We start from the raw sequence: 14,478 nt of genomic DNA, 5'->3' as shown, positions 1-14,478 counted from the left end.
TCTTGGCAGCCACTGTACTTTCCCTAAAAGAAACACAGATCACATTCATCTCTCTTGCATGTAGTCGATTTGTCTCCAAAACTTTAGGTAATACTAAGCATGCTAGATCTCCATCTTTATCTTTACTGTGTTCCTTGGTTAAAGTAGGCCTCTAACTGCCTGTAGTAACCATAATGACACCAGCTTGAGAGTTCAGATTATATTGATTGTGTGTCTGCTTCTAGGGCTTGAGTCAGTGAAGTGTCATTGCCCTGTTGTTTTGTATTCTCATTGTGGCCTCAGACTACAAGGATTTAGAATGCATTGAAGTATGGTTTATAGAAAATGAGGGTTTTTTTCCCCCACTCCAGGTTACTTCCTTCCTTTTTTATAATGTTTTAAGAATGAGAATTTGACAATAAGCTAGCAACATGCATTTATCAGATACAAATTTATTACATTCACTCTTTGGATTAAGTTAGAAATATATGTCTCAGTTATTTCAAAAAGTAATTCTGAATCACTTAAGTATTCAAGATTGGGTGACAGCAGGTTTGCTAAATAGAATCTGTGTACAAAATACTTCTCTGTTGCATATTATTTTGACTGATAATTAAAACTATATCTTCCTGTTTCTTGGAAAAATTTGTTTTGACTGTTAAACACACAGCTCTGCCCCCAGCTTGCACTTCTCCACATGTGTTCTTTGATAAAGGTGAATCTTCTAGCCAATACCATCCTCTCCGTTCAGCTTTGATGAGAGCATGAGAATTAAAAATACGTGAATTCTTACAGAGCTTACTCAGAAAGAAATAGCAGCAAGCTTGAAAGTGGCTGTGTTCTAACTCCAAACCATATTAACTTTTGGAACAGACCTTTTGGGAGATGGGTGGGTACCTGGTTAACATTTGATTTTTTAAGGAAGTTGCCCTAAACCATGTTCACTCTTTATTAAATCCCCATGGCATTCTTGTTAGCCAGATAGGAAAGCAAATGACTCAGGACTGACTTTGTCTACTTGCAGTTCATATTTCACTGTAGCAACTAGAGATTTCTGGTAAGATTTCATGGGAGCAAATTTTTCTCCCTGGAAGGCAGTAAATTAGAGGAACAGGGTTTTATTCTTTATTACCTTATCAATGCATCTTTTATTATAAATGAAGGTGAATCACCTTTCAAAACAGCCACGTTTTGCACTCAGTGTATAGCATATTGGATAATTATGCAAGTGTAAGGTATTTTTATTTTTTTTAAAAAAAGAAAGAAACCAACAACAATTTAGTGATATGTGGCCCAAGCATAATGTTGAACTATCAAGCGGGAGAGAAAATATATTATTTTTTAATAGCCCTTCCTTTCAAAAAATCCAATGTATGTTCCCACTGTTTTGAACTGGTGATTTATCTAAGAAAATACAGCCTTCATTATCAATTAAAAAACAAAACTTCACCATACTGACCTATCCTTATCACTATTCTAATTGCCATACTTTTTCTTGTATTCTAATAGAGAAATGGTTTTTAGACTTTTAAGACACACAGAGAAATACCAAACAGATGTACCAGATAATGACCAGGTTAGTTTGGTGAAGAATATTTTTGAAAAGAAAAAATAAAAGGTAACATTTCAGGAGAAGGATGAGAAATCTCTCCATACTAAGGGTAGGAGGTATAGAGTGGAAGAGAACAAGATCTTGAGAAAGGAAGCATCAAGGAGTGGAAGTAGTGTTGGGAGGGCAAGCTCAATTCATTAGCATCTTCTTTCCAACAGAGTAGCTCTTCCCTTCTTTCTCTTACTGCTTTGGGGTCCATACCCTGTTGCCCATCACACATAACACATATCTTGCACAATAAACCACCCACCTCCCTCCCAAAAATTCACAGCCAAGACCCTGGTCTGCTACAACAGCCTCAGTTTCCCTACCTCAGCATAGACCTGGCACCTAGTCCTGAGTTTTCCAAAGTCTACAATTAGGAACCCCTCCCCCTTGTCCCAGCCCTGACCTGAAGCCTCATCACAACTACCACCACCACTCTCTCTATTTTACTGTCCAGATCTTCCCAGCAAGAGCTCACTGCCCAGTTCATGTTTGTTATAGGAGTGGTACCTCAGCTGAAAGCCCCAAGGGTAACCCTATTTTGGTCATAGAGACTCGAAGTATATACATGTGCTATGTTCCCAAAAGTACGAAGATTTAACGTTAGACATCATTGGTAGGAGCACTCAGATCCAAATAGGTTATGCCAAGAACCAAATCTAGGCTGTGCTAGAGAGTGCATTAATCACATTTCCTATAATAGTCATTCAAGAGGAACTATGTGTTACCATATCCCTGTCAGCCCTAAGCATGCTAAGCAACACCCCCTGGATGACAGTGGTAGACCTGAAGCATAGAAAAAAAAATGAAGGAATGTGAAGATCAGAAAAGGACATGGAGATAAGGAAAAGAGTTCCTCTGAGGGAGACTAAGTGGTAGAGTCCTACTCAGTAACAGATAGTATATGTTGCTAAACTCATCTAAAATACAAAACAAATGTACTACAAAATTTCACCAGTTTAACTCTTTCCTGTTATCTGCTTGAGTTTTTTAATTGTAGCATGACACATTATAACTTATTTACCCATAAATGCTTCCAAAGACAAAAGGAAGCATTTCAACCAGTCATTCTTTCCATTGAGATGAATTCTGTAGTTAAACATTTCCCTATGCATTCTTACTTCCCATCCCTACTCCTTCCAAAAAAAAAAAAGTTGTGGCTAACATCTATGCTTGCTTTTACTTTATTTTTTGTTTGTTTTGTTTTGCTTCTTGACTTCGAGTAGATGAATAACAAGATGCTTTTCCCTCCTCTAGAACATATCCTCCCCTGAGAGTTCCCCTGCGAATAGGCCCGAGTCCCTGTCACCCGAGGTAGTTATCACACCATCTCAATCACAGTGGGAGGCTGAGAGTGAGTGTATCTGAGTGTGTGGGGAGGGCTGGGGGAACTAGAGTGAATGGGGTTATGGGATGGAGGGTGGCTGATTGGTCGCAGGAAGTTGAATAATTCTTCCCATGTGACTGTGACTACTCAGGACTATCACATTCTAGATGGAGGAAGATGAAGTAGCTGTGTGTATGGTGGGGTTTGTTTTTGTTGTTTCGGGGGAGGGAATGGCTGAAGAGTTTATTAAACAAGAATAGAATCTAGAAGTCAAGTTTAAAGGAGGCGACGTGGTAGAGAGCCTTGTTAAAGTCTAACAGATAAGGTCTCTTTTGCTAAGAAAGGACATTGAATCAAAAATTGCTAGGAGCTGTCTTTTGATATTTATTATATCTTACACTGATAGGCAATGGCTTACATTGGAAAAGTTGGCAGTGATTTTGCCTTACTACAGGTTAATCTGACAGTTCTGTGTAACCAAATGCCTTGGATTTTTGTTAATTAAGCAGCTTCTTTGGGAATTGAGAGTAATTTTTTCTCTCAATTCTCCTACCCTTTTCCTGTTGTTCCTTACAGGGTACTCAGAGAAACTGCTAAGTCAGTCCATGGCTTCTGTGTCACAGGCCTTCATTCCTGCAATGATTGTTGATATTGGTGCTGTACAAGTGTATCTCAGTTGAGTGTCTCGGAGATAATCAGTTGAGTGCATTTTCTCAGAAAAGCTATAGAGTTGTTAAATTCTGATTATAGGGCTAGAGATTCTTAATTTTTCTAAAATTTCAACAAATAATAATAATGATTAACTCCACAAATCTCCATGAAACCTTCCTCTAAAAGAGACAGTTACATTCCCTCATAACCTTCAGGAATGATTTGAAGTGTATATGTATACCCCACCACCCTAATCAAAAATTGGAGCTGAACTCAGTGACAGGTGAGCAAATTCTGAATCAGTAGGATTTTTTAAATTAATGTAAAATTGAAAAAGGTTGCATTCTAGTGTTCCAAGTGGTTTCACTCACTGTTACAGGGAAAGTGAAGCTCTTCTCAGTTGTTAAAGATTCTGAGATAGCATAATTTGGAGGCTGATATGGTGTGATATCTAGGTTTCTGGTACCATTCTCTGTACAGAGTTAGTTGTAGTTGACCTAGTGGTGTAAAGAATAGTACCATTGTTTGTAGAGGTAACTAGTTGACCTGTGGTGAGAAAATCTTTGTGTTAGGAGGGAATGATAACCAAATAGTTTGTGGGGTTTATTTTTGGTACAGTGTAAAATTGCAGATGCTCTGCACTGATGATTCCCAGTGGTCTTGAGGTATGTTGACCTACATTAGAGGATAAAGAATTGAGTGGTCTGAACGTTGTATGAGAATTGCACCTACTTAGTAGTGAAAGTGAATGAAGTACTGGCTGGTTGGCATCTTTAATACCATCCTTCTTTACTGAACCAGTAACTTCAGTACTCACCTTTCTGTCTATATCTTTTCCTTCACCTTTCTTCCCCCACCCCTACCTTCCATCACTATTAATTTTAGGAATAAATAACACCAGTCTCACCTCTGTAATGTGCATGGGGCTCAGGTAAATCCCAAATTATAATGCCAAGTCCCTTAGTGTAGCATGTGACTACAAGGTGACTCAGCAAACCTGATGAAAGGCTAAGCAGGCAAAATAGTCACATTTGGCCAATTACCTAATTCTGACTTTCCCACTGTTCTTCAGAAAGACTTTAAAGCAGATTGGGAGAAGGCAAGATTTTTTAGTAATCTGGCCTAGATAACACTGTTGCTACTTGGGACCTTTACATATATTAATGGCTTTCTCTCCTCCTCTACTTCCATCTTTCCTTGTTCACCTATGCCCCTCTCACCTCCCTTCCTTTCTGCCCTTTGACGTTTTCCTTTCTCCCCTACCCCATGTCTTCGTTGATGTTTATTCTTCTAGCTTTGTCACCGAAAAGACATGGATTTGACAAAAGTAGGATACCACGACTCCAACACTAACAACTGTGCTGACAGACCTTCTCAGCTCAACTCAGGTCATTCTGACCTGGCTTCTCATCCCTCCATCGGGCCCACCTCGGAGTCCGGCTTTCCAAGCAGGAATGTAGATGGACATCAGACCCTTGTAAGAACCTCGGACCAGGCATTTCGGACAGAGTTTAACTTAATGTATGCCTACTCCCCTTTGAACGCTATGCCTCGAGCAGATGGATTATATCGAGGGTCTCCTCTAGTAGGGGATAGGAAACCTTTACATTTGGATGGGGGATATTGTTCCCCTGCAGAAGGGTTTCCCAGCAGATATGAACATGGATTTATGAAAGACCTTTCTCGTGGATCCATGTCACCTGGTGGTGAAAGGACCTGTGAAGGACTTCCATCTGCCCCGCAAAACCCACCACAGAGGAAAAAGGTAAGCATTTTACAGTATATGAGACCTTATGAAAAAGATACAAAGTGGGTGCAAACAGTTGACTGTTGCTATAGGTTCAGATGAAAGACATGGAGAGTCCAGAGTGTGGGGAGAGAGAGGGTAGGGCCTGGTCCCTGGAGTGTTTGCTAACAAGTTAGGACTTGTAAGTGATGCCTGTTTAAGAAATCTCAAACAGGTATTTAGTGAGTACCTGCTATGTGTTCAGTACTGTCCTCAGTGTTAGGAAAACAGATTAGTAAGATACGGTTTTTCTGTCCATGTCTAATGAAAAACCACACTGTGTTAATACAACTTGGTGAGTTCTGTAAATATTCAAATTTAAGTGCCTGCTCTGTGCCCTGAACTTTCTAGGCAATTCAAAGGTATAGCAATAAAGAAAGAATAGGTTAGCTTATGTTATTTTATCACTTCCTGTGTTCTAGACACCATTAAGCTCTTCGTATGCATTTAATCTTACAAGTTAGGTAATTGTCCATTTGCAGGTGAAGAAACTAAAGCAAGTTAGGTAACTTGGTCATGGTCACAGGAAGAGCTGGATGCTTAACTACTGCCTCTTTTAGAAATCACAAAGCCAAAGATGTGCTTTTTATATCAGTGGATTCAAGTGTGGTGTTTGAGAATGCACTGGAGTATTTTGGGTTGTCACAGCAACTTCCATTATAGTGGGCAAGGGCAGGCTAGGGATACTAAATGTCCTGTGTGTGGAATAGTCTCACCCAATGGCAAAGTAAGTAAGGCATTCTGATGGCGTAGTGGTTAAAAGATTCAGCAGCTCACCAAAAGGTCAAAGGTTTGAACCCACCAGCCATTCCACAGGAGAAAGATGGGGCAGTCTACATCTGTAAGGATTTAAAGCCTTGGAAACCCTATGGGCAGTTCTACTCTTCATAGGGTTGCTATGAGTCTGCATCGACAGTGATTTTTTTTTTGTTTTTTTTTGTTGTTGTTGTTGTTTCTTTTTTAGTGGCAAAGTGTCTATAATATTCTTCTTGAAGTGCAGCTATAGTGGCTTTTTATATTAGATACATTGCCAGAATTTTATAACTCTTTTCCAAGATTGATATATAAAAAATGCATATGCATTTCATATTTTTGTTATATATTAATTTGGATAGGAGCTCTGGTAGCGTAGTGCCTAAGGCACTTGACTGCTAACCAGAAGGCTGGCGGTTCAAACCCACCTTGGAAGGAAGATGGGGCAATCTACTTCCGTAGTGATACTGCCTCAGAAACCCAAGGAGGGGTCGCTATGAGTCGGGTCCAACTGGGGGGCACATAACAACAACAACATTAATTTGGACAGAAAAATGAGAACCCTAAGGGGACAAAAGAAGAAACATTGTCAGATAATTTAGAGTAAGATGGTAATGGGTAGAGAAGATTGTTGCATGAGCAGCATTGACCATGAGGAGCAGAGAAATGGAAACCATTTTTATGTTTCTAGTTTCATTTAATTATTATGTACAGAAGTGACTAGAATCATGATTTTTATTTCTGAAACATTTCTTTAGCACCTAACTGTATCCCAGGTTCTGTGCTGGATGTTAAAAAGCCAGATAAACTTAATAAATTAGTCTTTGCCCTCATAGAACTCACAGGTTAGTGGGGGAGCTGCAAGACACTGTAATAGATACTGTAGCCAGTATAAGGGCAGGGTACTGTAATAGCAAAGAGGAGGTTTACAGGGCTGTGGTACAGGGGTCTTGTAGCAGTCAGAAAAGGATTAGTAAGGATCAGGCAGATGATGTAGAGGTGAGAAGAAGTTTCCAAGTATAGGTTTTTAGAGTCACCTTGCTAAAGTATAAACTGTGTATCATTTTTTCTCCTTTGTCCTTTTTCTCTAGTTTCTCAGTGTAAGAAACCATATTAAATCCCTAGATACATCTTAAAGAACCTTGGAGCGCTGGCTTTTTCTGTCACTCTTCCTCCCACCTGCCCCTTTTAAAAAAAGAAAAAAGTAATAACAACTACTGGAGATTTCCAGGGAGTGAGAAATAACTTCTAGAATCACCTGGGAGGCTTCACAACTTCTCACTCTTCACCCTCCCTTTTTTAGGTGCTCCCATTGTAGCAAATAATTTATAACTGAGTACTCTTCAGTTACTGGTGAGCGTATGGTATAATCTCACAAGTTTTTCTAAAGGCAGATAAGAAATTAATACTTACTGGTGAATATCATTCTTCAGAACTCTCTGTCTCCTAGTTTATTCTCTTGTCCTTACCAAGTTCTGACTGGTTTAAAAATGTAGCTGTGCTCAGAGGTCTGTCACATCCCGGAGAATTTGCCTTCTTTGTGTGTATGGCTTGACTCATGGTTTACCAGATTTCCATCTTCCCTTCTTTCTCCATTGCTAGTTATCAATTAGTGATGTCTAGTTGAGCTAGAGTCCTGTTTCTTGTTTCCTTTTTAGGTGTCCCTACTGGAGTACCGCAAACGGAAACAAGAAGCCAAGGAGTCTGCTGGTGGGGGAGCTGACTCCATGCAGAGCAAAAGCAAGTCTGCAGGAGCTGGGCAAGGCAGCAGTAACTCAGTGTCTGACACTGGTGCCCATGGTGTGCAGGGATCCTCAGCCCGAGCCCCATCTTCCCCTCACAAAAAATTCTCCCCATCTCATTCCTCTATGTCCCATTTGGAGGCGGTAAGCCCATCAGATTCCAGAGGCACTTCTTCGTCTCACTGCAGACCTCAAGAGAATATCAGCAGTAGATGGTAAGTTTAAGTTTGATGCTTTATAATCAAATTCAGGAAGGAAGTGTACGTCTAGGATCATTCCTAATTTTACATAAAATGTATGGGAACACTTACTGAGAGAGCCAGCAGACAGTGCCATCTGTCCTATTGGGCTGATTTGATAGTACAAGCCATAACCCCCCAGCTTTGAAGCAGCAAAGAAATGCCACCAAACCTGCAGAGAAAGAGAAACACTGGACATCATGTAATTGTGAACACAGATGAGCTATTTTCTTGCTGGGCACTGAAACTGACTCTTCTGTTTTCTCATTTTATATCAAAGGTAAGTCCAGGAGTTCAGCCCAGTTCTACTTGAATTAACAACAGTTACCTCTCTTCCATGTGGCTGGCTTAGAGAGTTAGGACAGATAATCTAAAAGAACTTATAGTTTGGTTTAGGGGAAACCACAAGTAAAACAATAACACTGGTGGCAGGTACTGAGTACCAAGTGTGTGAAGTCGAGTGAGGCACAAGAGTTGAGGGATCTGGATTGAAATGAAATCTGAGAAAGAAGAGACATGTTTGAAATGAATAATATGCATTCATCTATGAAACATTCGTTAAATTAATGATATTCTGTGCCAGGCACATGATTTCACAGAGAAACTTGGCATACCAAAATGAGAGTTAAAAGATAGTAGCATACTTAATCCACCTTTTCCTTGATTTCTTTTTCTTTAGAATTATTTTGTCTGCTATACTTGATTAACATACATAGTTTGGGGCAGTGGAAAAACCTTGTTTTAAATTAGTCCTAAAGAAAACAATACTTAAGAGGCCAAAACTATATTAAGAGAATACGTTGTATGACTTTTGTCAGAGCTTCATTTATACCAGACTCTTGATTCTGAAGTCCTGTACCTTAAACTTGGACCCTGTTGCTTTCCCAGGATGGTTCCCACATCAGTAGAACGGCTCCGAGAAGGAGGGAGCATCCCTAAGGTCCTCCGAAGCAGTGTGAGGGTGGCCCAAAAAGGAGAGCCTTCTCCCACATGGGAGAGTAACACCACAGAGAAAGACTCAGGTGAGTCCATGACTTTCTGCTGCCAATCAGGTTCAGGGCACATGAGTCATGCTTCACAAGGTTCACACCAAATACTGAGATGAGGTGAGTCAGTTTCTCGCACAGTTGGGCTTTACTCCACGTTAAATTGTAGCTCAGTCTTAGATCTCCTCTTTGGGGCTTCACTGTTCTTAAAGTGTACCATGGCGTGCTCTCCGTCTGCTCTTTTTTCCCAAGGGATACCTTTCTATAACTCTCCAAAGGCCTGGAAATCCACCTTGATGAAGGATGAAGAGAAAAGAGGAGATGGAAGTCAGATCGGGCACTTTAAAAATGGCTCATAATTAACTACTACTTTTGCCCTTCCAGCATGCTGCATTCACTCAGTTTTAACAAAGAGAGCGGCATGAATTGATTATTTGAATGAACAATAGGTATTTCTCATTTACTTTAAGAAGCTAATTGCATTTTCTATTACCTTCCAGACCCTGCAGATGGAGAAGGCCCAGAGACATTGAGCTCAGCACTCTCCAAAGGAGCAACCGTTTACAGCCCTTCAAGATACAGCTACCAGGTAGGAAAAAAGATCCTGGGCATTGGGATATGTTCTGGGTTCCAGATGTTTCATGATCTTGGCTGTCCTTTGCCATTAAGATGCTGCCTTTATATGAAGAGTATTTGCGTGTAGTTTTAGCAGCTTTGGAAATACTTCCTTACCTGCTCACCTTCAGGTAATAAATGATGACAGTAAAATAAATTAGGTGAACAAAGACAGCCATTTTACTGTCTTATAAGAACATAAGGTATTGTAAATATTCGCAAACCATTTAAGGGGCTTGTTCACCTTTTTCTGTTTTTCCTCCCAACTCTTTCTAGCTCCTGCAGTGTGATAGCCCACGGACAGAATCACAAAGCCTCCTTCAACAGAGTTCCTCCCCTTTTAGAGGACATCCTACCCAATCTCCAGGATACAGTTACCGAACTACTGCACTGAGACCTGGAAACCCCCCTTCTCATGGTTCTTCAGAATCATCCCTCTCTTCTACATCCTATTCCAGCCCTGCCCACCCTGTGTCCACAGACTCGTTGGCCCCATTTACAGGGACACCAGGGTATTACAGCAGCCAGCCACATTCTGGAAACAGCACCAGTAGCAGTCTTCCAAGGAAGAGCTGCCCTTCTAGTGCTGCTAGCCCTCCCCCACAGGGCCCCTCAGACTCGCCAACCTCAGACTCAGTTTCTCAGTCCAGCACAGGAACTCTGAGTTCCACCTCCTTTCCTCAGAACTCTAGGTTGTCATTGCCATCAGACTTACGGACTATCAGTCTGCCCACTGCTGGGCAGTCATCTGCCTACCAGGCCTCCAGGGTATCCGCGGTTTCCAATTCACAGCACTACCCACACCGTGGGAGTGGGAGTGGGAGTGTGCACCAGTATCGTCTCCAGCCACTGCAAGGGTCAGGAGTCAAGACTCAGACAGGACTTTCCTAGGGCTTCTGGATTTGGGCAAACAGAACTGAATAAGCCCATAGCTGCTTCCTTCCAGCTGCCTCTGGATCCTAGGCCGAGCATAATGCTGGGGAAGGGAGGTACAAGGTGCCAGAGGAGTGGGTCTGGTCAACAAGAAACAAGACTTGTGGTCGTGACTGGCCTCTGGCCTTGGAGAAAGACGTAAATCTTGTCTGAAGCAGAGACTATAAAGAAGTTTCTCCCTGCTGTTAAGGGTACATTGTTGATAAGCAAATGGTGTTTTGGTTAGTAACGGTTCTAAGTGCAATGAGTTGTGTTGAAGCCTCCGTCTCCCAACCTTGCCCGTAGCCTGTAGTCACTTGTGCAGTGAGAACATCTTTTTAAATTTAAAAAAAAAAAAAAAATCTTTTCAAAGGAGAAAAAAATAAAGTGAAAAAAGCCAATCTCAAAGCCCCCAAGCCATCTGAGTAGTGTTAGGCTTTCATGCACTTACGGAAAAAGGTAGGTATGTAAATGTTCACCCTAAAACAACCATTCCAAAAGGAGATATCTGATATCTGGCTAAGGTGTGTCACTACCTATCTTTATTTGTTTTAAAATCACCAAGAAGTAGTGAAGCTTGGAACATGCTCTGATTGAGGGGTACCTGGCTTTCTGAAGAAGAGTTCATGTCAACTCTTGATTATCCAGGAGCAGATTATCTTTGTTGGTTATCTGAGCCCCCCAGCTGTTACCATCCCACTCCCCCTTCTCAAGCTATTCCACAGCTTCATTAACCCATAAAGTATGTAGGCGAAGAAAAGATGAATATTAAGTGGCATGGGCCAAATGCATTGCTGCTTCCCAGCTTTTGACAATAAATTTGATTAGGAAGGATCCCAAAGTGGTTTGGGAATTATTTGAGTTTTACTTTTCCTACTCCCAATTAATCAGGAGTTGATGAGCCCGTGAGTAAGACCGCCTTCATGATTGGGGAGCACGCACTTGTGACTGCAGGGTAAGAATGGAAAAATGTGGAGTGGCACCGACAGGACTGCGATTATTTGTGGGCATATCCTACATTTCTTTTGGGGGATGTTTGCTCCTTATTCGAGAGTGGGCGAGGTGAGAATTACAAAGCCACCCACACACCTAACACTGTTCTGGATGAGAAATGAGAATAGATTGGCTTCTCCCCATCAGTGCATTGTGCCTGTTGTACACCCCTGGAGGAGCCATGGATCCAGTCCAGGTGGGGTACACAATCTTTTTAAATTCCATACGGTTGCCAGCTTATTTCTTTCACTTGTTTACTGTAATATCCGGCGTGTTTTTATTTATCTAATTTTGTATTCAGTTATAACCATGGTAGGGGTAGTGAATATATGACAGGTGTAATCCCTGGTGCTGCAGTGGACCTTACTTCTTTTCTTTTGGACAAGATAATACTGTGAGTCTCCCTCCTTCCTTCCCTCTGATTTTTTTTTCCTCCAGCCTCTTGCATCCCCTTCCTTTCATCCCTCTCCTACAACTATCATATGCACAGTCTTCTCTCTTTGTGTGTGACTGTTACAAAATTTCACTTTTTCAAAATTGAAATCAGGTGTTTGCTCAAATGAGGGGAGATTTTTTTTTTTTTTTTTTAAGTGCTGAAACCTCAGCAGAGTACTTTTTGTTGTTTCCCCCACAAACCCATCAGTCTGGGAGAGCGTTGGAAGTGGAAATCATGTTGCCTGGGATGCTGGTTTCTTTGTATATTATATAAAACGTATGTAAATGTCTCTCCATTTGGGCTGGGGTTTGCATTCTCCCTTTGGCTGTTAACCAAGGGGAGAGGCCAGCGGGCAGGCGGCCCTCACCCTGCCTGGCACGTGCAGAGACCCCAGCCACTCTGTGTGGGCAGGGTGCTGTCAAGACCAGACCTCTTGGGGGGGAGGGGGGCGGGGGCGGGGAACTCTCGGAAGAGAAGAAGTATCACTTCTTTCTCAAGTGGAGTGTTTACACCTTGCTGTAACATTTGAACTTTCACAAGAGATGTAATAATTTTGATAATAAAATTCTTAACCATAATAATCAGAAAGTTGATAACTACTTTGTCCAATACTGTGACCTTACTTTGAATGGTTTTCCTAATGCTGTCTGAACCTGGAGAGGGCAAGATGACCCCACATTCAGGAGAATGTGCTCTTGGGTGGGGATTGTTTTCCCCGTAACAGGACCGAGAATACTGATTAATTATCCTCCTTCAGCCTTGTATGATTAATGTCAGGCCAGTCTTAACACAAGTGTACAACAGTGGAACTGACCATTGAAAACTGACTTGAGCAAAACTGGAGTTCCTGGCCTTGGCATCATTCATTCGTGCCAGGCATTGTTTTTGGTGCTGGGCTTATGCTAATTAAAATAGGGAGTGGTGGGCAAATAAGGTTCCTGCCCTCATGGAGCTTACATTCTGTAGGTGGGGAGTATTAACTCATATATTTCAAATAGTCATTACCATGTTACTATTTCATAGCATGATAGGTGACTAAAGAGGTTGAAAGGGCCACTCGATCAGTTGGTCAGAAGGAGGTCTCTAAAGAAGTTGAATTTGAGCTGAGACAATCGAGGAATGAAGCATAGAGAATTCATGGGCACCAGTTGCAAACAGGTGGAAGAGGTGTGGTGAATGAATGAGGAAAAGTGGGAATGGTAGACGATCTGGTGAGGGAAATAGAGGTCACATCGAGGAAAGGTCGGCAAACTTTTGCTATAAAGGGTTAGGTGGTAACCGTTTATGGTTTTGGTCACAACTGTTCAACTTCCAGTAAAACTTTAATTATAGGAACTGGTGGGTTTAGGAGCTCTGGTAGCATAGTGCCTAAGGTATTTGCTAACCAGAAGGCTGGCAGTTCAAACTCATTCCACTCCTCAGAAGGAAGATTGGGCAATCTACCTCCATGGTGATACCACCTCGGAAACCCAAAGGAGGGGTTGCTATCAGTTGGATCCAACTCGATGGCAGTGAGTTTGGGTTTTTTTGTTTTGTTTTTTGGTGGGTTAGATTTGGCCTTCAGACTATACCTCTGATACAGAGCCTTGTAAATTTAAAGAATTTGAATTCTAACTGCAATGTGGGAGCCATTGTTGGATTATGAGCAGAGAAGGGAAATTGCCTAATTTATGGTTGGGTGGGGTTATTTTTGTTTTGTTTTTAATTATACTTATTATTTCAATCCTGTTGGGGAAGAGATGAGTAGAAGCCAGGAGGCCAGTTTGGAAGTTGTTCAGTCAAGTAACAGTGATGGCCTGTATTGAGATGTTAGTAATGGGGATTTGGTTAGTATTTGACTGCTAACCAAAAGGTCAGTGGTTCAAACCCATTAGCCACTCAGTGGGAGAGAGATGAAGCAGTCTGCTCCCATTAAGATTTATAAGCTTGGAAACCCTATGGGACAGCTCTAATCTATCCTGTAGGGTCACTGAGCAGAATTGACTCATTGGTAGTGGGTCTGGGGATAAGAAGAAATAGTTGGAATCAGGCTATGTTTTGCAAGTAAACAGCAGGACTTGCTTGATGGATTGGACTGGCAGTATTTTACTCTAACATTTGCTTGACAGATGCTTTTTTACTGAGTTTTTCTAATGGGTTTTGCTAAACATATAAAATATTCAAAGATGGAGAAAGTATTATTTTAAGGAACTTACTAGAAAGTGACCAGTTTGAAACCAAAATGCCTGTCTTCATAAAGGACCCTTTCAAAATGCCATAGGCTAGGTAATCTACTATCAGCCACGATGTAATTCTGCCTGGAGTAGAATAATGTAGATTGGTGCTATTTGGTCAGATAATTGCATGACGAATACAGGCCAGATGCTAGAATTTAAAGATGAGAAGTTGAGGCCTCGTCCAGGTGTTCCAACTCTACCACAAGCCTTCTGATAATGAATAGATGTGTTTTCTGCCTTAATTTA

The 14,478-nt window shown here is 41.3% G+C and overlaps 1 protein-coding gene across 1 annotated transcript in view; it reads left to right on the top strand.

The window, feature by feature from the left end:
- The window catches only part of SETD5 (SET domain containing 5), a 38,888-nt gene extending 28,322 nt beyond the window's left edge, over positions 1-10,566 (top strand). The window contains exons 18-23 of the mRNA XM_042781649.1: positions 2,834-2,890; positions 4,849-5,319; positions 7,752-8,050; positions 8,963-9,096; positions 9,561-9,649; positions 9,952-10,566. Coding sequence (XP_042637583.1) covers positions 2,834-2,890; positions 4,849-5,319; positions 7,752-8,050; positions 8,963-9,096; positions 9,561-9,649; positions 9,952-10,566 — 1,665 coding nt within the window. The remainder of the gene's footprint in view (positions 1-2,833; positions 2,891-4,848; positions 5,320-7,751; positions 8,051-8,962; positions 9,097-9,560; positions 9,650-9,951) is intronic.
- Positions 10,567-14,478: the final 3,912 nt, after the last annotated feature.

Source organism: Orycteropus afer, unplaced genomic scaffold, assembly GCF_000298275.1.
Source record: "Orycteropus afer afer isolate SDZICR_OR568_19922 unplaced genomic scaffold, OryAfe1.0 scaffold00144, whole genome shotgun sequence".
Lineage (NCBI taxonomy): Eukaryota > Metazoa > Chordata > Mammalia > Tubulidentata > Orycteropodidae > Orycteropus > Orycteropus afer.
This window is presented reverse-complemented; position numbering and strand designations above follow the sequence as displayed.